Source organism: Acinonyx jubatus, chromosome C1 (assembly GCF_027475565.1).
Source record: "Acinonyx jubatus isolate Ajub_Pintada_27869175 chromosome C1, VMU_Ajub_asm_v1.0, whole genome shotgun sequence".
NCBI classification, from domain to species: domain Eukaryota; kingdom Metazoa; phylum Chordata; class Mammalia; order Carnivora; family Felidae; genus Acinonyx; species Acinonyx jubatus.
The window spans coordinates 125,185,525-125,212,949 of NC_069381.1; the positions used below are offsets into that span (position 1 = coordinate 125,185,525).

At 37.5% G+C, this 27,425-nt stretch overlaps 1 protein-coding gene across 1 annotated transcript in view; it reads left to right on the forward strand.

Annotated features, from left to right (window-relative positions):
* Nucleotides 1–27,425, forward strand: part of UBXN4 (UBX domain protein 4) — a 42,662-nt gene that overhangs the window by 12,032 nt on the left and 3,205 nt on the right. The window contains exons 3-11 of the mRNA XM_027055890.2: nt 218–246; nt 753–871; nt 1,471–1,645; nt 9,339–9,432; nt 15,646–15,700; nt 16,469–16,633; nt 18,689–18,816; nt 23,229–23,331; nt 26,002–26,133. Of these exons, the coding sequence (XP_026911691.1) occupies nt 218–246; nt 753–871; nt 1,471–1,645; nt 9,339–9,432; nt 15,646–15,700; nt 16,469–16,633; nt 18,689–18,816; nt 23,229–23,331; nt 26,002–26,133 (1,000 nt within the window). The remainder of the gene's footprint in view (nt 1–217; nt 247–752; nt 872–1,470; nt 1,646–9,338; nt 9,433–15,645; nt 15,701–16,468; nt 16,634–18,688; nt 18,817–23,228; nt 23,332–26,001; nt 26,134–27,425) is intronic.

Genomic DNA, 27,425 nt, shown 5'->3' on the forward strand with positions numbered 1-27,425 from the left:
AAGTGGCTCTTTAATCTGAAAATTATAAAACATACCAGGAAAGGTCTGTAAGACAGGAATTGCAGTTTTCTCCTTCCAGCTGATGACTATGAAAGGAACTAGTAGTTTCAGAGAAATACTTTTAATTGGTAGAGTAAATTTCTGTAAAAACAACTGGATATTTGGGGGGAAATATTTGAATGCATCTAGTGATTTTCTGTTTGATTTTGTTTTACAGTGAAGCCTGCTTACAATTTTCACAAATCTGTATCCTTTCAATGAAGAATTGGTTTGATAAATATTTTGCTTGAGGATTTACCTTTCTTTTGGTTAATTCACCGACATTTAGAAATTAATCATTTCTATTTAGGAGCTCATGCATTCTTGCTTTGAGGAACTTTATACTACTAAGTGTCCTTTGAGATAATACGTTGTAGCAAATGGGATTATAGGGAGTCTTATTGTCAATATCTGGAAAGCAATATGGAGCAGTTTGGTTGGAATGTTAGAAATAATTGTCAAGAGGCAAGATGTAAAATTTACAATAGATGGAATGTAATGGATGTTTCAGATAGGCAGTACAGATAAATCATAAATCAGTTTACTTATCACATGCATGACAAGCATAGTGATACTGTAGTTGAAATTACTTGGTAAACATGTTAGCTGATTACACGGTGAAATTCACAAAGATTTGCTTTGTTATCAGTAGCATTTCATAAAATTATCCCCTTGTTTTTTCACGAATCATTAGACTTAATTAAATTGTACAGATCCTGTAGTGTGTGTTCCATCCAGTTTCTTTATTGGAGACAGTGGAATTCCCTTGGAAGTAATAGCAGGAAGTGTTTCTGCAGATGAACTTGTTACCAGAATTCACAAAGTCCGGCAGGTGAGAAGGAAGAGAATTTATTTATATAAACATGGGAAAATGATATGTCAGAAATTTGACATTAGAATATTTTTGGAGTTGCTCTGTATATTCAGGAACCTGCTATGCCATTAAACTTGAAAGGTAGAAAATACTGCTTTCCTGGATTGGTTTGAAAATAGCATTGTGAAGTTATAGGTACCTATGCCTAATGAGTGACTTCTTACTCTCCCTTCTCTTTACACTATTACTTTGTTGCAAAAGAGAGATTGAACATTAAGGTCCCAAACTGTACTGCTTGACACATTTTAAGGAACTTAGTCAATTTGGGCAAATGGCTAATATAGCTTGAAACTTTTTTCCTTCAGTTCTAATTGGAAGAAAAATCAACAGTGTTTAAAAACCTTTTTATGCTCTTCTCACATTGTAGTTGAATTCCACAGTGTGATCAGTGTGATTATGCCATGTTTAGGATTATACAATCTGGATCCATCTACTTAGAAAATTTAGTACTTTTCCCTCCTATAGAGACAGTTGACTTACTCATATTTTGGTCTGATCTGCCTTGGTAAATTTAGATTCTTATCTGTTCATTAAATTACAATGTGGTTTCTCCCTAGATGCACTCATTAAAAGGTGAAACATCAGTGGCAAATGGCAGCCCGTCAGAAAGTTCAGTCTCTACTCCATCCACATCATTGGAACCTAACAACACTTCTGAAAACTCTCAGTCCAGAAATGTAGAGCCTTGTGAGATACCACCCACTTCTGATACAAAGTCAGATTCTGCGACAGGTAACTTTTAGTGTACCCTTTTGGGTACAGTAGAAGTATTCCTTCACTTCATTTTAAAGGCCTGGAATTAATATCCTTAAAAATAAAAATACTGTGTTTCTTCCCTGTCACATTCATTTAACTTAAAATTTAAAGATTGTCTTAAATATAGGTATTGGTCATATAGTGGCATTTTTTTTTCTTTTTTCTGTCCCTGTGTTCTTAACAGTTTTCCACATAACTTTGCAGCTAGAGTATTTTGAAAGGTTCAAATGAACTGTTGGAATTTTTTTTATAACCTGTAAGATAATGTATACATTTAAAGAATAGTATTTGCATTTTAGAATTAGAATTAAAAGATCATTGTAAAATAGAGCTTGTGGAAATAAGAGATGTGACTACAGTGGGGTTGATAGAGGCAAAACAGAAATTTTATACTATATAATGGGGATTGTGTTCAGAGTTGTTTGGTGTAATATAGCTTGTATTAGACAGCATAGCGTTAGATAAATCGAGAAGTTAACAGATTAGTATCCTAAGAGATGATCCTACTCTAGCATCCCCAATAGCCTCCATTTGATATTTAATGACAGGAAGCTCATTTCCTTGCAAGGAAGCTTATTGTCAAAGCCCTGGTTTTTAGAAAAATTCTTCATATTGAGATGAAATTTGATGCCCTGTAATTTCTCATTAACTTTAGTGCGACTTATGAAGCTAAACATTAACAGGTTTTGAATATTTGAAGAAGAGCTACCAGGTTCTCTATCAGTAGCCACATTTTGAGGTTTTACATCTATAGATCACGCAAATTCTGGATGCCTACAGAACTAGGGGACACTATTGTGAATGTAGCCTGGTTAGCTCTACAGTAGGATACTTACCTTTACATTTACCTGGATATTTATCATTGCCAAATTCTTCATTCCTTTTTGAATATGTTTTCCTCTGGTATCATTTTCTTTCAGCCTGAAAAATTTCCCTTAGCATTTCCTGTTTTACAGGTCTTTTGGCAAAATACTTCTTTTCCTCTCTGAAAAATGAAAGTGTCTGCTTTATCTTCATTCTGGAAGGATATTTTTGCTAGATACAAAATTTGGAGTTTACAGTTGTTTTTTTTTTTCCAGCACTTTAAAGATCTTCTGGTCTCCATAGTTTTCTGATGAGAAGTTTCTGTCAGCATTGTTTCCCCATATATGGAATGTATTGCTTTTCTCTCTGCCTTCAGGCTTTTCTCTTTGATTTTCATCCATTTGACTATAAAATGCCTAGATGTGTTTTTCTTTGTATTTATTCTGCTTGGGTTTTGCTAAGCTTAGATCTCCAAATGTATAACTTTCACTAAATTTGGGGAATTTGGAGCCATTATTTATTCAGATATTTTTCTCTTTTTCTCTTAACTTGCTAGAAATATTTACATGTATGTTAGACTGCTTGATACTATCCCACAGGTTTCTTTTTTCTTTTTTTTTTCTTTTTTATTCCTCTATTTAGATCGGATAATTTTGTTGATCTCTAAGTTCACTGGCTTCTTTATCATCTCTTTCTGCTCTTGAGCACATCTAGTGAATTTTTATTCTATTCTATATTTATTTTTAAGTAATCTCTACACCCATTGTGGGGCTTAACCATAGAACCCTGATATCAAGAGTCATAAGTGAGCCAGGCAGGTGCCCTAGTAAATTTTTATTTTATATAAAATTAGGTAATATATTTATACTCTTTTCTTTAAGCTAACCATTTTTTAGTAGATTTTTTTAGAGCAGTTTTAGGTTTACAGGAAAATTAAGAGGAAGGTACAGATTTTGTGTATACCTTCTGCCCCACTGTCTACATCCCCCACCAAAGTGGTACATTTGTTAGAACTAATGAACCCACATTTGACACATCATAATCAGGCAAAGTCCATAGTTTACAATACGGTTTTCTCTTGGTGGTGTACATTCCATGAGTTTGGGCAAGTGTATAATGGCGTGTATCCATAAGTATAGCACAAAGTATTTTTCCTGCACTAAATGTCCTCTGTGTTCCACCTTTTCATCCTCAGTGATATTTTTACTGTCTCCATGGTTTTGCTTTTTCCAGAATGTCCTTTAGTAGTCTTTTCAGATTGGCTTCCTTTACTTAGTAATATACATTTAATCTTCCTTCATGTCTTTTCATCACTTGATAGCTCATTTCTTTTTAGAGCTGAATAATATTCCATTGTCTAGATATACCACAGTTTATTAATCCATTCACCTACTGAAGGACATTTTGGTTTCGCAAGTTTTAGCAATTATGAATAAAGCTTCTGTAAACATCTCTGTGTAGGTTTCTGTGTGAGCATAATTTTTTTTTACTTTTTTTGGCTATTTACAGCAAGGTTGTGGTTGCTGGGTTGTGTGGTAAGAGTTATGTTTAGTTTTGTAAGAAGCCACCAAGCCGTCTTCCAAAGTGGCTGTATCATTTTGCAGGTAAAATGGTTCTGGAGTTTCTTACTCTTCCTTACATCTCCTCCTCTTCCTTTAACTTTTTATTTTGAAACAGTGTGATTCAAAGTTACAGAAATTATACTCAGTCCCTCAGTACCCTTTCCAACATTTTATTCAACTTATCTTTTAATTCATTTCATTTTCCTTTACCTCACTGAGTTACAATGGCTTCTTTCAAGTCCTTGTCTGATAATGCCAGTATCTAGTTCATCTCTGGGTTGAGATAACAGACAGGCCTTTGTTGATTGTCTTTTCCCCTGAGAATGAGTCACATTTTCCTGTTAGATTGTGTGTCTAGAAATTTTGGATTGTATCTTGTACATTGTTGTAGACACTCAGGATTCTTATATTCCTGTAAAGAATATTGATGCTTTTGTTTCAGCAGGCACTTAACTTCTCAGACTGTAAACTCTGTCTTACCTGAGGTATGAGTAGCACCTCTAATCTCAGTTCTTTGTAGCTTTTTTTTTAACTTCATTATGGAAAGTTTCAGACTTAATACAAAAGTCTCGAGAAAATAGTGTAATAAATTCCATGAACCCACTGCCTGTCTTCACCTATTACCAACTCATGGCCAAAATTGTTTCATCTGTGTCCCCTACTCCTCTTTTCCTTTTCATTTATTATTTAGAACAAATCTTAGGCACTATATCATTTCATTTTTAAAATAGGAGTATCTAAAAGATGAGAACTTAAAAAAAATAACTACAATATCATTATCTCTTATGAAACCTACACAGTTTAACAGTAATCCTTTTTTTACCATTAATTATCTAGGCAGTATTTACATTATACTAAGTTTTTCAGTTTGTTTGGAGTCCAGTATATTGCTACTGATTGTTGAGTCCTTTTTTTTTTGTTTGTTTGTTTCATTTCATAAATAGATTCCCACTCTCATTTTTTTCTGTAGTTTCCTACAGTCTGGATTTTGCTGTATTTTTTTAATTTATTTATTTTTGGAGAGAAAGTGTGAGTCGGGGAGGGCCAAAGGAAGAAGGAGAGAGAATCCCAAGCAGGCTCCACACCCAGTTTAATCCCACCACCACAAGATCATGACTAGAACTGAAATCAGGAGTTGGATGCTCAACCATCTGAGCCATCTAGGTGCCCCTATTTTTCTAAATTTTTATTTTAATCACCTGGTGCTCTTCACAAATGCATTTCTTAATCCCTATGATCTATTTTATCCATCCCCCCAACCCACCTCCCCTCTGGTACCCATGTTTGTTCTCTTTACTTAAGAGTGTCTTTCTTGGTGCATGTATCTTTTTGATTTAGTGTTTTTGTATTCTTTGAGTAAATACCCAGTAGCACAATTGCTGGATCATAGGATAGTTCTGTTTTTAACTTTTTTTTTAAGGTTATTTATTTATTTTGAGAGAGAGAGAGCACGTGGGGCAGAGAGAGAGAAAGAGAATGCCAAACAAGCTCTGTACTGATTGTGCAGAGGACTCGAACTCATGAACCGTGAGATCATGACCTGAGCTGAAACCAAGAGTCGGACACCCACCTGAGCCACCAGGCGCCCCTATGTTAACTTTTTGAGTAACTTCCAACTGTTTACCACAGTGGCTGCAGCAGTTTGCATTCCCACCAACAGTGCACAAGGGTTTCCCTTTCTCTGCATCCTTGCCAACACTTGTTTCTTTTTGATTTTGGCCATTCTGACTGATACTTCATTGTAGTTTTGATTTGCATTTTCCTGATGATGCGTGATGATGAGCATCTTTTCATGTATCTGTTGGCCGTCCTGATAACTTCTTTGGAGAAATGTTTGTTTATATGTTTTGCCCACTTTTTAAGTGGATTATTCATTTTTGGGGTGTTGAGTTTTATGAGTGCTTTATATATTTTGGTTACTAGTCCTTTATCAGATATATCAGATATGTCATTTGCAAATCTCTTATCCCATTCTGGAGATTGTTTAGTTTTGTTGATTGTTTATTTGGCTCTGCAGAAGCTTTTTATTTAGATGTAGTCCCAGCAGTTTATTTTTGCTTTTGTTTCCCTTGCCTCAGGACACACATCTAGAAAGATGTTACAGCTGATGTCAGAGAGACTACTTCCTGTGCTCCCTTCCAGGATTTTTATGGTTTCAGGTCTCATATTTGAGTCTTTAATCTGTTTTGAGTTTATTTTTTTGTATGGTATAATAAAGTGGTCCGGCTTCATTCTTTCGCATGTTTACTGTTCCGTTTTCTGAGTTTTGTTGAAGACACTGTCTTTTTCCCATTGGATATTCTTCCTACTTTGTTGAAGATTAATTGACCATAAGGTTGTGGGTTTATTTCTGGGTTTTCTATTCTGTTTCATTGGTCTGTATGTCTGTTTTTGTGCCAGTACCATACTGTTTTTATTATTACAGCTTTGTAATATTGAAATCCAGAATTGTGATGCCTCCAGCTTTGCTTTTCTTTTTCAAGATTGTTTTGGCTATTTGAGGTCTCTTGTGTTTGCATAAAAATTTTAAGATTGTTTCACAGGATTCTGTGAAAAATGCTGTTGGTATTTTGATAGGGACTGCATTAAATATGTCAGTTGCTTTGGGTAGTGTAGACATTTTAACAATTTTTGTTCTTCCCACTCCATGAGCATGGAATGCCTTCCCATTTCTTTGTGTCTTTTTCTATTTCTTTCATCAGTGTTTTACAGTTTTCAGAGTACTCATCTTTTACCTCTTTGGGTAGCTTTATTCCCAGATGTCTTGTTAGTTTTTGTGTAGTTGTAAAAGGGATTGTGTTCTTAATTTCTCTTCCTGCTGCTTCATTATTGGTGCACAGAAATGCAGCACATTTCTGTACAATGATCTTATTTCCTCAGAATTTACTGAATTAATTTATCAGTTCCAGCAGTTTTTTGGTGGAGTGCTTTGGGTTTTATCTATTTAGTGTCATATCATCTGCAAATAGTGAAAGTTTTACTTCTTCCTTACTGATTTGGATGCCTTTGATTTCTTTTTGTTGTCTGATTGCTGTGGGTAGGATTTGGAATACAAAAAAGTGGTGAGAGTGACATCCTCTTGTTCCTGACCTTAGGGGAAAAGCTTTTTCCCCATTAAGGATGATGTTAGCTGTGGGTTTTTTTCTATATGGCCTTTATTATGTTGAAGTATGTTCCTTTTAGACCTACTTTGTTGAGGGTTTTTATTATGAATGGATATACTTTGTCACATGCTCTTTCTGTGTCTATTGAAATGATCATATTGTTCTTGTACTTACTGATGTGGTGTATCACATTGATTGATTTGCAATATTGAACCACCCTTACAACCCATGAATAACATGGCCTTTATTATGTTGAAGTATGTTTCTTTTAGACCTACTTTGTTGAGGGTTTTTATTATGAATGGATATACTTTGTCACATGCTTTTTCTGTGTCTGTTGAAATGATCATATCGTTCTTGTACTTACTGATGTGGTGTATCATGTTGATTGATTTGCAATATTGAACCACCCTTACAACCCATGAATAAATGTGACCGTGATGATGGTGAATGATTTTTTTTTTTTTTTTAATGTAAACTTGATCCCCATGTGGGGCTTGAACTCATTACTCCAAGATCAAGAGTCACATGCTCTACCGACTGAGCCAGCCAGGTGTCCACTGGTGAATGATACGTTTTTTGTTTTTTGTTTTTTAGTGTGTTGTTGAATTCAGTTTGCTAGTATTTTGTTGAGGATATTTGCATCTGTGTTCATCAGAGATAGTTGCCTATAGTTCTCTTTTTTTGTGTGTTGTCTTTAGTTCATTTTGGTATCAGATAATGCTAGCCTCATAGAATGAATTTGGAAGTTTTCCTTCCTTTTCTAGTTTTTAGAATAGTTTGAGAATAGGTATGAACTATTCTTTAAACGTTTGGTAGAATTTGCCTGTTAAGTCATCTGGTTCTGGACTTTTGTTTCTTGGGAAAGTTTTGATTACTGATTCAATTTCTTTGCTGGTCATCAGTCTGATCAAATTTTCTGTTTCTTCCTGTTTCTGTTTTAGTGGTTTATATGTTTCTGGAAATTTATCCACTTCTTCTAGGTTGTCCAATTAGTTGGCATATAATTTTTTATAATATTCTCTTATAATTGTTTGTATTTATATGATGTTGGTTGTTATTTCTCTTTTCTTACTTTGTGATTTTGAGTCCTTTCTCTTTTTTTTTTTTATTTTTTTTAATGTTTATTCATATTTGAGAGACAAAGACAGAGTGCAAGTGGTGGAGGGGCAGAGAGAGAGGGAATCACAGAATCCAAATCTGTGTCAGCACAGAACCCAATGTGGGGCTCAAACCCATGAACTGTGAGATCATGACCTGAGCCAAAGTCAGACACTCAGTCTTTTGAGCCACCCAGGTGCCTGCCCCTCTCTCTCTCTTTCTCTCTCTCTCTCTCTCTCTTTTCTTTTATGTTTATTTATTTATTTTGAGAAAGAGTAAGAGAGCATGAGCAGGGGAGGGACAGTGACAGAGGGAGAGAGAGAATCCAAAGCAGGCTCCATGCTGTCAGTGTAGAGCCTGATGTGGGGCTCCATTCCATGAACCCTTACATAAGATCATAACCTGAGCCAAAATCAGGAGTCGGATGCTTAACTGACTGAGGCAGTCAGGCACCCCAGAGTTCTTGCTCTTTTTTTGTTAAGTCTGGCTAGAAGTTAATCAGTTGTATTGGTTTTTGTTTTTGTTTTTTCAAAGAACCAGCTCCTGATTTCATTTATCTGTTCTATTGGTATTTTCAGTTTCTATTTCATTTATTTTTGTTCCCATATTTATTATTTCCTTCTTCCTGACCTTGGTGGCCCTCAACTGCCTTGTTTCCCACTTATATTCTATTATATGTGGACCCAAATGTCAGAATTAGAGAGAGAGAATTGCAAGCAGGCTCCAAGCAGTCAGCGCAGAGCTTGACATGGGGCTTGAACAAATGAACCGTGAGATCATGACCTGAGCCAGAACCAAGAGTCTGATGCTTAACCAAGTGAGCCATCCAGGCCCCTCTTTTTTTTTTTTTTTTTTTAAAGTAAACCCTGCACCCAACGTGGGGCTCAAACTCATGACCCTGAGATCAAGAGTTGCATGCTCTATTGACTGAGCAAGCCAGGTGCCCTAGTAATCACTCATTTCTTATCTTCTCCAACTCTTAGGGAAAATTTGTAATGTTTAAGAGGATTATTAACAAATGTAACCCAAATGTTTATGTTTCTTAAAAATCGGCATTAAATGCAATATTTTCTTATTTCTTTTTATTAAATAACTAAGGAGGAGAGAGTTCAGGCCATGCCAGTCCATCTCAGGAGCCTGGTGGATGTTCAAATCAGAGACCTCCAGAGGACCTGACTGTCAGAGTGGAAAGGTTTGCTTTTATTTTTGCAAATAGTATTTTGAAAAGACAGTGGTTTTCAGTTATTTCATTAATTTGAATAAAAGCTAAAATTTCACAAATGAAGTTTCAGAATCCTGGGTTGAAATTTTTTATTACCTGACCAACTTAATTGTATCCATAAAGACTACATTCTAGAAGTAAAGTTGAGTATCTCTTAAGTCATCAGTCAGCTTTAGGTCTGATCAGCCCAAGAATCTTTTTTGCTGGTTTTTGGTACATGTATGTTTCCGTCTGTCACTTCTGCTTTGATCTCTCTCTACCATAGGATAGTAAGTTCCAGATGGGAAGAACTTCACTTGCTTTTATGACTGTATACTGAGTCTGGGTTCTGCATAAGTGCATGTCTATTAAACGTCATGTGTTATTACTTGGTCTAATAATCAGATACAGATTTATAACTTTTTGTGGCTTGTAGTTTTGTATTTTTAATAATACAGAAATTACCAAATTAGAGTCCTGTATACTATGGTTCTTAAGTTACATGAATTAATGGTAAATGGATAAAGCAAGAATATTTTTTAATCCTGACCTAACACCATTTAGTGTTACATGGAAGTTAAGAAAATGCCTTAGACTTGACAGTTTCTTGTTCACATAGATTCTACGGGAAAACAAGTTTCAAGATGATTACGAATACTGGGTATTTGGGTTTGCTCATGACTAAGAATCAGCTTCATTTCAGCAAAACCTAGATTCTGATGGTTCTTTCTAGGAGTCCCAGCAGGGCCAAGATCTTGAGCTAAAAAGGATAGATCTGGTCATAGTGGTGAGAAGTGGTAGAAGGCTCAAAGAACAGCTGCAGGGAACCAAAGTTCCCAGTGGCTCATCCTCTCTGTTTCTTTCTGTTTTGCTAACACCAAATCTACCTCTATGCATCTGTCCTTGCATCACGTTGGGGTGATGTGACAGTAAAAGATGAGAAAAGAATTTGGAGATTTGAGGGGAATGAGAAGAAACACAGCAGATAGCCCTTAATTGTAGGGTAGGCTTAAGTGCTATTTAATTGCAGTAGATAAGGGGAGTTTCTGTTGTTTCTTAATAGCTTCCATTCTTATGTAAGAGAGTGTCTGCCCATGTCTGCCTGCATGGTTCTGCAAAGAGGATATAATACACCATCTTTAATTAAAAAATACTTACCATATGTATTTACACTAGTGTTTGTGTGTTATATATAGTATAATGAGCCAGTAAAGATAGTTTAAGACACACAACAAAATGTTTGTATTAATATCTTTGAAAGTGGAATTAGGGATTTTTTTTTCTTCTGAGGTTGCCAAACTGTCTTCATTGAGCATTTTTACTCTTATAATTAAAATATCAGGACAGAATGGGTTTACAAGTCGAGATCCTTAAACTGAAAAAAAAACAAAAAAACAAAAAAAAAACAACTTCACCCTTGGAGATACATACATTTATGTGTTTTTAAACCGTATGCTTTTAGGACCGTTATATGAAATGTATGTGGGCTAGGGCCCTTTAAAAAAGGATACTAGGGGTGCCTGGGTGGCTCAAGTCGGTTAAGCATCTGACTTCATCTCAGGTCATGATCTCGCAGTCTGTGAGTTTGAGCCTGCATTGGGTTTCTGTGCTGACGACTCAGAGCCTGGAGCCTCCTTCAGATTGTGTCTCCCCCTATCTCTCTGTCCGTCCCCAGCTCATGCTCTGTCTCTGTCTCTCAAAAATGAAAAAACATTTAAAATAAAATCTTTTTTAAAAGGATACTAAATGTTGAAATTGGATGAAATGTTGGCATACTTACCATTGAAATAGTTTTCATTGGGAAGTGACTGTTCTTGGTTTAAACACCTTTTGGAAAATCTAGGTCATACAATTAAAATCATATATACACTTCAAATTATTGCTGAGATTAATTTATCAGGTCAGTTAACCAATAAAGCCTAGGCCCTAATACTGACTGATTCATGCCCTGGGGTCCTATATTCTATTCATCTGAGTTATATCCAGTTAGGAATTTTGTTTGTTTTATGGAATCTAATTTGTTAATCAACAACTAAAAACAATAGCATATAATACTCCTATCCCAAATGACCTCTTAGCTCATCATTTATATCCTTCAAATTGCCTTCATCTTTACCATGCCTTGTCATAGACTGTAGTGCTCTTATGCCTTTGACTCACCCATGCTCTGCAGGTTATTGAACTCTAAAACCCTAATGTGCTGCTAGTTTCCCTGTCTTATAGAACTGATCTGTGGTGCCTTTTCATAGCCCAGAAAAATTGTACACATCAAATACCTGTGGTATAATCTGATTTTTATAGAATTTTGTAATACCAAACTCTATAAAGCAAAATACATGTATTCTTCCTCTAACTTTGATATTTAAAAAAAATTTTTTTTAATGTTTGTTTATTTTTGAGAGGAGGAGAGGGGCAGAGAGAGGGAGAGACAGAATCCGAAGCAGCTCCAGGCTCTGAGCTGTCAGCACAGAGCCCGATGCAGGGCTCAAACTTAAAAACTGTGAGATCATGACCTGAGCCAAAGTCAGACACTTAGCTGACTGAGCCACCCAGGTGCCCCTAACTTTGATATTTTAAAATCTAAGTCCTACAAATTAAAAACTCAGCCTTAAAATTTGGCAGGATAGATTAGTAAATGTAGGATTCTTATTTTCCTCTTAAGCTATATCTCTTTTCTGAGACCAAGTTTCTGGAAAGCTAAGTAGTTCCCACTAGATCTTGGGTTTTTTTCTTATCTGACTTCAGGGAAAAGTAATTTTGTTAGGGGGCATGGTGATTAAACCAAATTGATGTCAACTCAGAAACTCTCATCCTATTGCATACATATTGAGAAAAATCCATCTAAACCATCTTAAGGAAGTAAACTTGATTTTTTAAAAAACAGATCGAGAGGTGCCTGGGTGGCTCAGTCGGTTAAGCGTTTTGGCTCAGGTCATGATCTCATGGCTTGTGAGTTCGAGCCCTGGGTTGGGCTCTGTGCTGACAGCTAGGAACCTGGAGTCTGCTTCGGATTGTTTCTCCCTCTCCCGCTCACACTCTACCTCTCTCGCCTTCAAAAATAAACATTAAAAAAATTTTTTTAAAAACAACACAGATTGAGGGGCACCTGGATGGCTCGGTTGAGCATCCAACTTCGGCTCAAGTCATAATCTCACAGTTTGAGTTTGAGCCTTGCATCAGGCTCACTGCTGTCAGCACAGAGCCTGCTTTGGATCCTTTGTCTCCCTGACTCTGCTCCTCCCCAACTTGTGCCCTCTCTCTCAAAAATAAATAAACCTTAAAAAAAAAAAAAAGGTTGGGGGCACCTCGGTGGCTCAGTTGGTTAAGCGTCTGACTCTTGGTTTCAGCTCAGGTCATGAACTCATGGTTTGTGAGTTTGAGCCCCACCTCGGGCTCTGTGCTGACAGTGTGGAGCCTGCTTGGAATTCTCTCTCTCCCTCTCTGTCTGCCCCTCCCTTACTCACTCTCTCTCAAAATATACAAATAAACTTTAAAAAAACAACAACAGGTTGATGATTTGGAATTGGCAGGTACCAATTTTTCTTCTTAATATTAAAATATATATAGTGTTTTCAAAGCTAAAAGATGTGAAATTTGCATCTTTCTTTTAAACTAGTATCTGTGCCCAATGTGGGGCTTGAACTCATGACGCTGAGATCAACAGTCACATAGTCTACTGACTGATCTAGCCAGATGCCCCTGAAATTTGAATCTTTTAGTGACTCATGTGAAAAAAATAAGCCTTTTAGTTAAATTTTGATTATTTTTTTAAATGTCATTATGTTTAAAAATTGACATAAATCTTTGGGAAAGATAATATGTAGGACCATCACTTCCAACCTTTTTTTTTTTTCTTTTTTGGTAAAGATTTCAAGCCTCAAAAAGTTAAAAGTATAATGACTTTTTTGCTGATTCATTTGAAAGTTGCAGGCACCATTTCATTTTACCCTAAATACTTGAGTATGTATCTCTATCTGTTAAGAATAAAAATATTGACTGTGGTTTTACAGGCTCTCAGTAGGGGCTCCAGCCTAGGAGGGGGCCTGAGGGTCTGTACCCACTGACTTATGCCCTTCCCCATCCCTCAGGCCAACAAACATCCTTTAGCAGTAGATTCCTAGATGCAGGAGTGATGAAACAGTCAATTTGTCATTAAGATGCAGTGGACTTTTCAACTAGATTAGAACAAAATAATATCTGTTTTTCTCTGAAGAGAATTGTGCAAATTATATGTAATTAAAGACATTTTCAGATGTTAGTATACCATTGTCACACCCAAATTGTGAATTTATACAGTAAGATTATCTGATAAGCAATCACATTCATATTTGCCCATTATTTTAATAATGTCCTTTATAACTTTTTTTCCCTGATACAGGATCCAATCAAGGGTCATTCATTGAATTTAGTTTAGTCTCTTCTAATTCAAAGTATTTCGTTTGTTTTGCTTGTATTTGTTTTTATTTTTCACAGCTTGGACATTCTTTAAAAGAGTCTAGGGTGTTTCTAGAATGTCCTTTGATCCAGTCCTTGTTTCATCATTCTAAGTTAGAGAACATCTAGGTAATGATTTGTCTTTCTCATTACATCAGGAGGCACCTGATATCAGATGTATGCATTTTTGGTGATACTAATTTAACTGTTAAGATGGTGTCTCTTGGATTCTCAGTTAGAAAGCTATCTCTGTCACTAATTAAAAAGTATTTATAGGGTGTTTCTTTGAAACAGTGAATATATGCTGTTCCTCAGAAACTTTCAACCAGTGATTTTGGCATCTTTTGATTTTTGCTTATATCAGTTATTTCATTGGTAGTTGGAAATGGTGATTTTTCTAATTTCATACCTTCTAATTTCTTTCTTACCTTACATATTTCTTAGCTAGCATTCTTCTTTAGAGAAGTGCTTTGATCCACCTCCTCTTGCTTTTTATCCCCCCACTTTTTTTTTCGGTAAACTTACTAGTTAGTTACTAAATAGTGTACTACATGCACTAGGGGCCTAATAACCCTTTCTCGATGACGACTTCCCTCCCCCAAATAAACACTGTCTCCTGAATCTAACACTATAGATGAGTTTTGCCTGTTTGTAAACTTCATTATGGAATCACCTCATTTGCTCAGACTCTTCTGAGCTGCTATATGTGGCAATAATTGGTACATTCTCATTGCCATTCTGTTGATGGATTTTTTTAAACTGTTTTCATTTTGGGGGCTTTTATGAATTGGACTGCTATATGAACATTCTTTTACATGTCTCAGTGGATGTATCTTTTGGGTGTATTTGCAGGAGTGGGGAAAGGGTCGTAGATACATGCCAAATAGTTCTCCAAAGTGGTTATACATAACCAGTTTATAACTCCCCTTAGCGGTAAAATGTTTTATGGATCTTTTTCTTTTTTTTTCCCCCATTTTTTTTTTTTACAGTTCATTTCTCTTATGATTCTTTTTGGTGCACACACTGCCCTAGATTTGGCTATTGACATCCTCTGCATGCTTGGTTTTCTGTCCTTTAATGTATGTCCCTATCATTCTTTGAGCACTCCCTTGATTTCTGGCACAGGTTGTTCAACTGACCTTTAACAAATGCTTATATCTTTGTAACTAAAATCCCTCTGAGAAAGTACCATTAATTTGTTAAACTTGAGGTAATTTACATACCACAAGATTTAAAGTGTATAATTCAGTGGGTTATAATGCATTCACCAGGTTGTGCAACCATTACTATTGCCTGCTTTCATAATTGTTAGTTTTTACTTATGAACTTACAGTTGGGAATCAATTTTGGTATTACTAGTTTTTATAAATGCTAGCCTTTGGTTTTTTGCTTTTACTTTTAATTTTGTGCTATATTGCTGTTTAGTTCTATGTAAGGGGGAAAAAGCATTTGTAAGTCATTGATTTATGTACTTATTTGAAGACATGTATGTGTATTTTCAAATCTGTATCAGATACCTTGCGGGGAAGGGGTACTAATGGTTAAGAAGTAGAAGGCGGAATAGGCTTCTGATAGGCTGGGTCCCACTGACTGTTCATAGATGTCTCTTGGGGCCAGAGGCCAGGGAGATGACTTGTTGCTTTGCCTTCAGGATCTTTTTTGTTTGTCACTACATTTCCCCAGTTTTAGTTAAATGAATTTCCCAAATGTATATCATATTAATATGATGGCTCTCCATTAACATATTTTTTAAAAACGTTTTACATACAGACTCACTAAAAAACTTGAAGAAAGGAGAGAAGAAAAAAGGAAAGAGGAGGAACAGGTAAAGTTCATGTACCTAGCATCATTTTACTCTCCTATTAGGTGAGGGAATGTTTGACTTCCTGCTCGATTTGGCAGACTTAGGACGGCTTTCTGGTTAAAGTTTAGTCTTGAAGCACAGTGAAGGAAATTACCTGGCGTCTGTAGTAGGATAACAGTGTATACTTTTTTATGCTTTTGCTGTAAATTGCTAGGAATAAATTGGACAATCTTCTTTCCCTCTACAGTGAGTCTTTTACACTAAGAATAGATGGACTTGAACTAAAATTGTTTGACGTTGATGCAGACCAAAGTCTTAGTTCCCTTTTATGGAAAAGAAATTTGTAGGTATTTTGCTGAATTTTTCCTCTGGTATTGCTACATTCTGGTGCACCATTGTTTTCCCATCATGTGCACCTAAACTGCATCATCTCTTTGAGGGTCTAATATCAGTTCTTTATGCCAAACAAAGGGCAACCTTAGTGTCCTTATATGGTAGCATATTTACTTTACAAACCAGAGACCTGTAATTCTGTTTGTTTTCAAATTACATTACAAACTACATTTTATAACCTTAACAGAACTGCTGGCTAAGATTTACAAATTGACAGACATTTGACCATTAACCCATGCTGTTAGCAAATTCTTCTAGACCCTTACATTTTATGAAGTTATTTTATTCCTTTAGCTATACCCTACAACCAGGTCTCCCTGTATATAAAATAATACCTAAGGCAGATTATTAAATTATCTTTTTGGTTCATAAAGCTTAACTTCCTTTTTAATGCAGAGAGAAATTAAGAAGGAAATTGAGAGGAGAAAAACTGGAAAAGAAATGTTGGATTATAAAAGAAAGCAAGAGGAAGAATTAACAAAACGAATGTTAGAGGAAAGAAACAGAGAAAAGGCAGAAGATAGGGCAGCTCGAGAGCGTATAAAACAGCAAATTGCCTTGGTGAGTAGTAAGTTTATTTTTAATGCTTGACTCTAGTACATTTGTGAAATTGTTGTTCTGTGCACAGTGGTTTTGATTTACTACCAGACTGTGCACTTTAAAAGAATAGATTTTAGGGACTCCCAGGAGTTCCAATTTCAGCTTCCTTTTAGTAGAAACTGTATATTGGATTAAAATACAGTTAAGATTAAAATTGGGATTGGATAAAGAAGATGTGATATATGTATACAGTGGAATATTATTCACCTATAAGATTAACGAAATCTTGCTATTGGCAACAACTTAGATGGAGCTGGAGAGTAACAGTGCTAAGCAAAATAAGTCAGAAAGACATGCACCATATTATTTCACTTGTGGAATTTAAGAAACAAAACATGCAAAGGAAAAATAAATCAAGAAGCAGACTCTTAATTATAGAGACAAACAGTTACAGGGGTGGTGGGTGAGGGATAGATGAAACAGGTGATGGGGATTCAGGAGTGCACCTGTTGGATGAGCACTGGAGTTGTTGAATCACTATATTGTACACTGGAAAGTAATATAACTGTGTTAACTATACTGAAATTAAAATAACAACCGAATAAAAAGAGATTAAAAATTGAGGTGATTTTTTTCAAAGTAATTTTTCTCCGTGTTATGTTATAAATTTTATCCATTGTCAAAGGTAGTTTTCAAAGATTCCTTAGGAATGTGAGGGCAATCTGGCTGCAACATCTGTCACCCTGTAGATTGCCAGGGTTGATTTGGCTGATCTGGCTGGCTAGGTGGGTGTCCCCTTCCTCACCGTTCCATGTGCATCCCTCCTGAAGCTGTGCCCTTGGTTGAAGACGATGGACCTTCCCTGATAGAGGAGGACTGTTCTTAGATCAGGGGTAGCTGTGCTCCCCTGCTGGAACCTCCAGACAGGCTCTCAAGATCCATTTGTAGGAGAAGCAGTCCAAGTAGGTAGTAGGTAGTGGTGCTGCCTGTGGCAGTCTGCCTTTAAAAAAAACCAATTCCCTGGAAAAGAAACTTAGGACTGGTTACCTAGCAGTCTCCTATAGTCACAGCCATTCCATTTTTGGGACATTCAGAAGATTTAGACACATCAAGTAGGAGGTTAGGATGGTTTTGCTATAACTGTTTCTTTCTTTTTTTTTTTTTTTTAGCGTTTATTTGTTTTTGAGACAGAGTGAGAATTGTGGGGGGTGGGCAGAGAGGGAGACACAGAATCTGAAGCAGGCTTCGATAGCACAGAGCCCAATGTGGGGCTCGAACCCACAAACCATGAGATCATGACCTGAGCCAAAGTCGGATGCTTAACTGACTGAGCCACCCAGGTGCCCCACAACTGCTTTTAAAATTAAGCAGTTGTAATACGTATGAAAGCCAATTCTACCTTAATATTGTTGTTCATTTGTTTACTCAGCAAATATTTATTGATTATGTACTGTGTGCCTGGCCTTTTTCCAGGCTCTGGCAATAGAGTAGTGAACAGAAGCACGTTTGTTTAATAAACAATTCTGGTCCCTGACAGTTAATAAAACTAAAAAATACCAGATCCAGAGTGATAAAAGTCTGCAGTTGACTTTAAGGAATCTCACACATATTTGTATTTGTTCGTTGTGTTTAGAAACATGTGAATAGGGCTCTGGGTGGCTCAGTTAAATGTCCGACTCTTGATCTCGGCTCAGGTCTTGATCTCAGGGTCATGAGTGCAAGCCCCACCTTGGACTCCATGCTGGGTGTCGAACCTACTTAAAAAAAATTGAGGGGCACCTGGGTGGCTCAGTTAAGTGTCCGGCTTCGGCTCAGATCATTATCTCACGGTTGATGCGTTTGAGCCCCACATCAGGCTCTGTGCTGACAGTTCGGAGCCTGGAACCTGCTTTGGATTCTCTGTCTCCCTCTCTCTCTCTGCCTACCCCTTCCCATCCCTCATGCTCTGTCTCTCTCTCTCTCTCTCTCTCTCAAAAATAAGTAACCATTAAAAAAATCTTTTTAAATTTAAAAAATAGAAACGTGTGAATACATCACTCTAGCAGTGAAAGATAGTGTCTGACACTTGTTTTAAAGGACCGTGCAGAGAGAGCTGCTCGTTTTGCAAAGACAAAGGAAGAAGTAGAAGCTGCTAAAGCTGCTGCTTTGTTGGCCAAACAGGCAGAAATGGAAGTCAAGAGGGACTCTTCTGCAAGAGAAAGAAGGTACTTTATTTCCTGCTGAATTATCTATGTGTATGTGGCTGCTGAGGAGAATAGCAATTGTGGCCAGCTTTTTAACACTTATGTGTGCTGTGGCTGTTGTAAGTAGTTCTAGAAGGATATATTAACCGGTATTATAGTTGCCATTGGTATTTGCCACTTAGCGTGAATGTACAGTGTAACAGTAGTAACTAAGTCACTTCTAAAAGAAGGCTCAGGGATGGGGCGCCTGGGTGGCTCAGTCAGTTAAGCGTCTGACATTGGCTCGGGTCATGATCTCGCGGTTTGTGGGTTCGAGCCCTGTGTCGAGCTCCGTGCTGACAGCTCAGGGCCTGGAGCCTGGTTCGAATTCTGTGTCTCCCTTTCCCCCTGCCTCTCCCCAACTTGTGCTCTGTCTCTCTCTCTCTCTCTCTCTCTGAAAAATAAATAAAATGTAAAAAAAAAAAAAAAGTTGTTTAAAAGAGGGCTAGGGGCACCTGAGTGGCATAGTCAGTTAAGTATCTGGCTCTTGGTTTGGGCTCAGGTCATGATCTCATGGTTCATGAGATTGAGCCCTAAGTTGGGCTCTGTGCTGGCAGCACGCAGTCTGCTTGGGATTCTCTCTCTTCCTGTCTCTGCCTCTCCCCCTCTCGTTTTCTCCCCCTCAAAATAATAAATAAACTGGAAAAAAACCTAAAAGAAGGCTCAAGAAATCTGTTTTCAAAAGACAGACAAAGTACATACATTGAAATGATTATAGTGGTTATCTTATTATATGTATTAGGACTCTTTAGTTTTGAGAATCTCAGATGAAATAGAATTAAGCAAGAGAGAATCCATTGGTTCTGCAGTTGGGATTTCCACTGATGTATTTGTTTAGGCATAGCTAGATCCAGGAATTTAAAAGATACTTTCTCTCTCTTTTTAATCTCATTTTTTTTCCTTAATTTTTTTTAACGTTTATTCATTTTTTTCTTGAGAGACAGAGAAAGAGCACAAGCAGGGGTGGGGCAGAGAGAGAGAGGGAGACACAGAGTCCGAAGCAGGTGCTAGGCTCTGAGCTGTCAGCACAGAGCCCAAGGCAGGGCTCGAACTCACGAACCGTGAGATCATGGCCTGAGCCGAAGTCGGATGCTTAACCGACTGAGCCACCCAGGGGCCCCATCTCTTGTTTTTTTTCTGTTTTAGCTTCATTCTTAGAAAAACTTTTATGACGATGTCAGGAGAACCCAGCGTTTCTTGGCACCTTCAGGATCTTGAGTTCCTGATCCCAGAGAGAAAAAACTCTTTTTCTCAAAAAGCCCATATCATTCACTGAGGAGAATTTTGATTGACCCCATTTGGCTGGTGTGGCCACCTTCAGATCAATCCCTGTGTTTGCTTATATTGGCTGTCTGGTTGGGAAAGTTGACATGCCTACTTCCTTGGTGAGGAGGTTGGGGAAATGTTACTGATAACCATACCAGAATGAATGACAGGTAGCAGGGATAAGGCAGTTCCCAAAACAAAAATACGTTGTGAAGACAAAAATACAGATTTCCAGTACATCCTACATTTTGGTTAATATTTATATTCTTTTCTGTATTTTCTACATTGGAAAATTAACAAGCATTACCTTTATAATCAGAAAAACTACTTTTTAAAAACTGTTTTCTAAAAGTAATGAAATACATGGGGCACCTGGGTGGTTCAGTCAGTTAAGCATCCAGCTTTAGCTCAGGTCATGGTCTCACGGTTTGTGGGTTCGAGCTCCATATCAGGCTCTATGCTAACAGCTCAGAGCCTGGAGCCTGCTTTGGATTCTGTGTCGCCCTCTCTGTCTCTCAAAGGTAAAGAAATAAACATTAAAAACTAAAAAAACAAACAAACAAACAAACAAAAACTAAGGGTACTTGGGTAGCTCAGTTGGTTAACTGTCCTGACTTCGGCTCAGGTCCTGATCTCACCATTCCCGAGTTCGAGCCCCATATCGGGCTCTGTGCTGACAGCTTAGAGCCTGGAGCCTGCTTCAGATTCTCTGTCTCCGTCTCTCTGCCCCTCCCCTACTTGTGTTCTGTCTCTCAAAAATAAACTTTAAAAAAAGTTTAACAAATAAATAAAATAAAAGTAATAAAATACTTAAGAATATATGTAATGAAAGTGTGAGACTTATACACTGAGAACCAGAAAACATTTTTGAAAGAAGTAAAGCAAACCTACATACATGGAGGAACATTCTGTATTCATAGATCAGAGGACTTAATATTGTTAAGATGGCAGTAGAAAAGAAGCTTAAAGAGTGAAAAGAAAAAGGGGAAAAAAATAATGGCAGTACTCCCCAAACTGATATGTGGATTCAAAATAATCCCTATGAGAATTCCAGTAGGTTTTTTTTTTTTTTTTTGGCCAAGAGTTTTGGAGGAACCTGATCCCTAAAATTCATATGGAAATGCAAGGGACCCAGAAGGCCAAAATAATCTGGAAAAAGAACATAGTTGGAAGATGCAGATTTTTAAATTTTAAAACAAAGCTACAGTAACTGAGACAATGTGATATTGGCATAAGGATGGTTGTATGGATCTGTGTATTAGAATTGAGTCCCCAAAGCATTTATGGTCAGTTGATTTTTTTAAATGGTACCAGGACCATTCAGTGGGGAAAGAATAGACTCTTTAACAAATGGTGCTTGGACACATCCAGAAGAATGAATTGGTACCCTTACCTCACACCATATTAAAAATTAATTCAGAGGGAAACCTGGGTGGCTCAGTCGGTTAAGTGTCCAACGTCGGCTCAGGTCACAATCTCATGTGTCATGAGTTCAAGCCCTGCATTGGGCTCTATGCTGTCCGTGCAGAGCCTGCTTTGGATCCTCTCTCCCCCTCCTTCTCTGCCCTTCCCCTACTTGCTCATTTGCTCTCTCAAAGAGAAATATTAAAATTAACTCAGAAAAAAATTAATTCAAAATGGATCATCTACCTCAAATGTAAAAATTGCAAGTATAGGGTCACCTAGGTAGCTTGGTGAAGTGTCTGACTCTTGATTTTGGCTCAGGTCATTATCTCATGGTTTGTGGGATTGAGCCCCACATCGGGCTCTGCACTGATACTGCAGAGCCTGCTTGGGATTCTCTCTCTGCCCCTCCCTTCTCTCAAAAATAAATAAATAAGCATTTTTAAATAGTCATAGGTATAAACTCTTAGAAAAAAAATGAGAAAATCTTGTGATCTTGGAGAAAGCAATGATTTTTAGACATGACACAAAAAGCACAAGCAGCAAAAAAAAAGCAATAGGTAAGTTAGACTTCATCAAAATGTAAAACTTTGTGTTTCAAGGGACATCATCAAGAAAGTGAAAAGATAGCTCTCAAAATTGGAGAAAATATTTGCAAACCATATATCTGATAAGAGACTTGATCTAGAATACAAAAAGAAGTCTTTAATAACTCAACAGTAAAGAGCAAACCACCCAGTTTAAATATGGGAAAAGGATTTGATAGACATTTTTCCTGAGAAGATGTACAAATGGTCAGTAAGCCATATAAAAAGATGCTCAACATTATTAGTCATTAGGAAATTCATATTAAAACTACAGTGAGATACTGTTTTATATCCTCCAGGATGCCTAAGCTTATTTATTTATTTTTTTAATGTTTATTTATTTTTGAGAGAGCGAGAGAGACACAGCGCGAGCGCATGAATGGGGGAGGGGCGGGGAGAGAGGGAGACACAGAATCCAAAGTAGGCTCCAGGCTCTGAGCTGTCAGCACAGAGCCTGATGCGGGGCTCGAACTCACAAACTATGACAGCATGACCTGAGCCGAAGGTAGACGCTTAACCATCTGAGCCACCCAGGCACCCCTGGATGCATAAATTGAAAGAAACAACCAACGCAGCTTTTGAATATGTAGACACTTTGGAAGCCTTCTATACCACTGATAGTATTATAAATATTATTCAGCAGTCAAAAGGAATGAAGTAGCTGACACATGCTACGACATGGGTGAACCTTGAGAAAATAATGGTACGTGAAAGCCAGTTACCAAAAGTCACACATTCTATGTTCCATTATATGAATTGCCGGAAATAGGCAAATTCATAGAGACAGAAAGCGCAGTGCTTCTCGCCAAAGGGCTAGGTGAAGAAATAGGGAGTAATTGCTGATAGGTTTAGTTTCTTTTTGGGGTGATGAGAATGTTTTGGAGCTAAATAGTGGTGATGGTTGCCCAACTATAACTATAATAAAAACCACTAAATTAATTGTATGTTTTAAAAGGGTGAATTTTATGTGAATTGTATCTTGATAAAGCTGTTACTAAAAAGAATAAATGAAGAGGTCTGACACAGAGGAAAAAAACCTGTTTTCATTTTGTACATCTGCATTTCCATTTTCTCACAATGATCTTGTTTGAAAATAAGGTGAGGTAAGATACTGATTTTAATTTTCTTTTTTCATAGCACTATTGCACGAATTCAGTTTCGTCTGCCTGATGGTTCTTCTTTTACAAATCAGTTCCCTTCTGATGCTCCTCTAGAAGAAGCAAGGCAGTTTGCTGCCCAGGTAAATTTATGTCTTGTCTTGAGTTGTAGTAAAGGTAGATGAATAGGTTATTAAAATGTAGGAGGGGAAAATCTCCACATCTGATTTGTAGAGTGTGAATAAGTCATGATTTATCCCCAGGAGGGAAGCACCCCCAAGCCCCTCTGGGGCTTGGGGGGGCTTCCATCATGTATTAGTGTCATATAGGAAAAGCATATCTGTTGCACAGAAGTAGGGATTTGCTGATATGGTACGCTTTGGAAACTTTTCTCACTGCGTCATACACTCAGCTGGAGGAATGAAAAGCAAGTGATTTTCCAAAGGTCTAATCTGAGGTAGTTGTTTCCTGTAAAAAGATGCAATTTTTCTTCCTCTCTCTCCACATTCTCTGCAGGTCGCTTTGGGGCTTGCCATTTTCCTGCAAAGGCCAAGCCTAAAGATCAGTAATCTTTATTTGGTTTCAAGTATCTTTTTCAGGAATTTACTTCCAGAATGTGGCCTTACTCAAAAGCTGAAAGAGTGTGAAATTATATTTCTCAGAAAATGAGATATGAGTAATTTCAAATTACAGTTGACCCTTGAACAGTGTATTAAAGGGTGCCAGCCCCCTGCACAGTCAGATCCACGTGTAACTTCCAATTCTGTGAAAACTGAACTACTCAGCCTACTGTTGACCAGAATCCTTACCAATAGCAGTTGATGAACACATTTTGTTGTTGTTTTGTTTTGTTTAGAGAGTGAGAGCATGTGAATGAGGGTGAAGGGTAAAGGGAGAGAGAGAAAATTGTAAGCAGGTCCCACACTTAGTGCAGAGCCTCACACAGGGCTTGATCCCACGACCCTGGGATCATGACCTGAGCCAAAATCAAGAGTTGGATGCTCAACTGACTGAGCCACCGTGGTGCCCCATATTTTTTATCATATGTATTCTTTACTGTTTCCTTACAATAAAGTTAGCTAGAGAAAGGAAAATGTTAAGAAAATCATAAGGAGGAAAGCATACATTTACAGTTCTGTATTGTAAAAATCCTTGAATAGGTGCGCCCACACAGTTCAAACCTATGTTGTTCAAGGTTCAACTGTAGTTTTTATTCTCTGATTGAGCCCTTATTCAAAATGGATTCTAGGCATCAGATGTCCTTCAGGTTCTAGGCTTATCATATATCCCACTGTTTGTCTCCTGTATCTTTTTAAGGTCAAAATTAGGATTCAGATCTTTCCCTTAGACCACCTCTCCCCATTTAGTCCGCTGTCTCACTTACGGATCCTGAGAGGATACCTAAAAGCTGTCTGCCTTCCTCCACTGTGGAGCTGGGCTGTGCAGTATAAAAACATTTTTAAGAAGTCTTTTTCCTTAAGCTTAAATTGGAAGCAACCCCCAATAGTTCTTTTATTCTTTTACCTTGGAGCTTCACTTGGGCCCTCACAAAAGGGAGTGCTTACTCCTGGTCTGAGTCTTAACCACCTCTGTCACAGGTAAGTAAAGAGGAAGCCACATGAGGAAAAAAAGTCTTTACATCAGTCCTATTAGAAATTTGTCTCAGTACAGTAACCTAATTTTGTATTTTTGCATGACCTCATGTTAAGAGTGACAACAGCAAGAGGTATGTATATGACCTCTAGTAAAAAAAAAAAAAAAAAAAGAATTACAGAAACATAAGTGTTAGTCTCTTTCTTTGAAATCTTCTAGGGAGAGAGATTTTACAAGTACAGATTTTACAAGTAGAGGTGACTTAAAATGATGAAGGTGATTGCAGTGCTGCCCAGCGTAGGTTCCTGGTTCTGGGAATGTATGTGTAGCATGAATTGACTATAGACCATTTACTTTTTGAGATAAGGAAGAGGTGAAACTCATGTTCTGTATATGAGGAAAGCTCTGGACTATTCCAAATTTTTAATAGGGAATGCAGATGTATATTGGAGAGAGTAATAGAAGTTTGCCAAAGTATAGTGAAAACTAATGGCAAACTGCAGTAGTATTTAAAAGAGATATATAATTGTCCATTTTTATTCACTTTATTTAGGTGGGTTTTTTTAAAATTTATTTTTAAATGTTTGTTTTTTGGCAGAGCGAACAAGGTCATGAGTGGGGAAGGGGCAGAGAGAGAGGGAGACACAAGCAGGCTCCACACTGTCAGCTCAGAGCCCAACGATGGGCTTGAACCCATGAACCATGAGATTGTGACCTGAGCCGAAATCAAGTCAGAAGCTTAACTGACTGAGCCACCCAGGTGCCCCTATTTTATTTATTTTGAGAGAGAGAGAGCAGGCACACATAGGCAGTTGGGGGAGGCACAAAGAATCCCAAGCAGGCACCAAGCCACCAGTGCGGAACCTGATGCAGGGCTGAACTCAAGAGCTGTGAGATCGTGACCTGAGCTGAAGTCAAGAATTGGACACTTAACCAACCAACTGAGCCACCCAGGCACCCCTATTTTAGGAACTATATTCTTGCTATTTTGTGGTCATTTTTGAGTTGTAAAAGCTTTTAGGTACTATTAGGATTTGCTGGCTTTCAGCTACTTGTTAAAGCACAAAGTTTTTATAAAGTTTTTTTGAGTTTACATTTGAATGAACTTTAAAATTAAGGTAATTTGAATTATAGCAGTCATTTTGGATGCATATGGCTATGTAATATCTTACTTTAAAAGGGCACCTTTGTAAGGTTTTAAACTTATTGTTATGTTACAGACTGTCGGCAACACTTATGGTAATTTTTCACTAGCAACTATGTTTCCCAGGAGGGAATTTACCAAAGAAGATTATAAAAAGAAATTACTGGATTTGGAACTTGCCCCAAGTGCTTCAGTGGTACTGTTGCCAGTATGTATATACATACATATTTTTTCTATCTTTAAATCCATTTGTCCTACTTTTGATCATTTCTTATAATTAGCAGAAGGGAACATGAAAGATGTACTATGGATAATTAAATTCACATTATCCAAAAATGTTAGGTCAACTTATTGTTCTGTTAACCTGTGCATTTTATATTTGTACTGCTAGTGAGACACTAAATAAATAAATTTTAGTTTTCAACTTTTTCTTCATCTGTTTTCATGTATATAAATGAAATGACCAGTAGGAGAAGAAAATGCAGCGTATCTGTCTAATGAATAGAGTTAGTGGTGCTTTTTTTTAAGTTTATTTAAGTAATCTCTGCACCCAATATAGAGCCCAAAGTCATGACCCCAAGGTCAAGAGTCACTCCTCTGACTGAGCCAGCCAGGCGCCCCAGATTTAGTGTCTTTTATTTATGTATGATTTGTCTGTTTACCAAGTTTTTTAAAAAAGATTTTATTTTGACATAAAAATAACATTAATTTTTTAAACATATAAATCACATTTGATCCTCATAACAGTGTTTTAATCTCTGATGAAGCAAAGAGGCTCAGAAAGTTCTTTTTTTAATTTTTTTTTTTTTAATTTTTTTTTTCAACGTTTACTTATTTTTGGGACAGAGAGAGACAGAGCATGAACGGGGGAGGGGCAGAGAGAGAGGGAGACACAGAATCGGAAACAGGCTCCAGGCTCTGAGCCATCAGCCCAGAGCCCGACGAGGGGCTCGAACTCACGGACCGTGAGATCGTGACCTGGCCGAAGTCGGACACTCAACCGACTGCGCCACCCAGGCGCCCCGCTTTTTTTAATTTTTAAAAAATGTTTCTTTTCAGAGAGAGAGTGAGGGACAAAGAGAAAGGGAGGGAGGGAGGGGGGGAGAGAGAGAGAGAGAGGGAGAGGGAGAGGGAGAGAGAGAATGAATCCCAAGCAGGCTCCATGCTGTCAGCGCAGAGCTGGAGGTGGGGCTCAATCCCATGAACCATGAGATCATGATCTGAGCGGAAATCAAGAGTCAGATGCCCAACCAGCTGAGCCACCTAGGCACCCCGAGACTCAGAAAGTTTAAATGATTTTGCCAAGGCATCCTCTAAGTGCCAGAGATGGTATGAGAGCCTGGGTCTTCTATATTTTGATTAGGATAGTTTTCCTGGTTCTGAACCAGAACTCCACACCTAAAACAACCTTCCAGTAATCAGGATTTATTGTATTCACTGAGGTTTTGTTGAAGCCTTTCCCTCTTTTTTTTAATCATCAAGGAAGACTTTTCCTTCCAA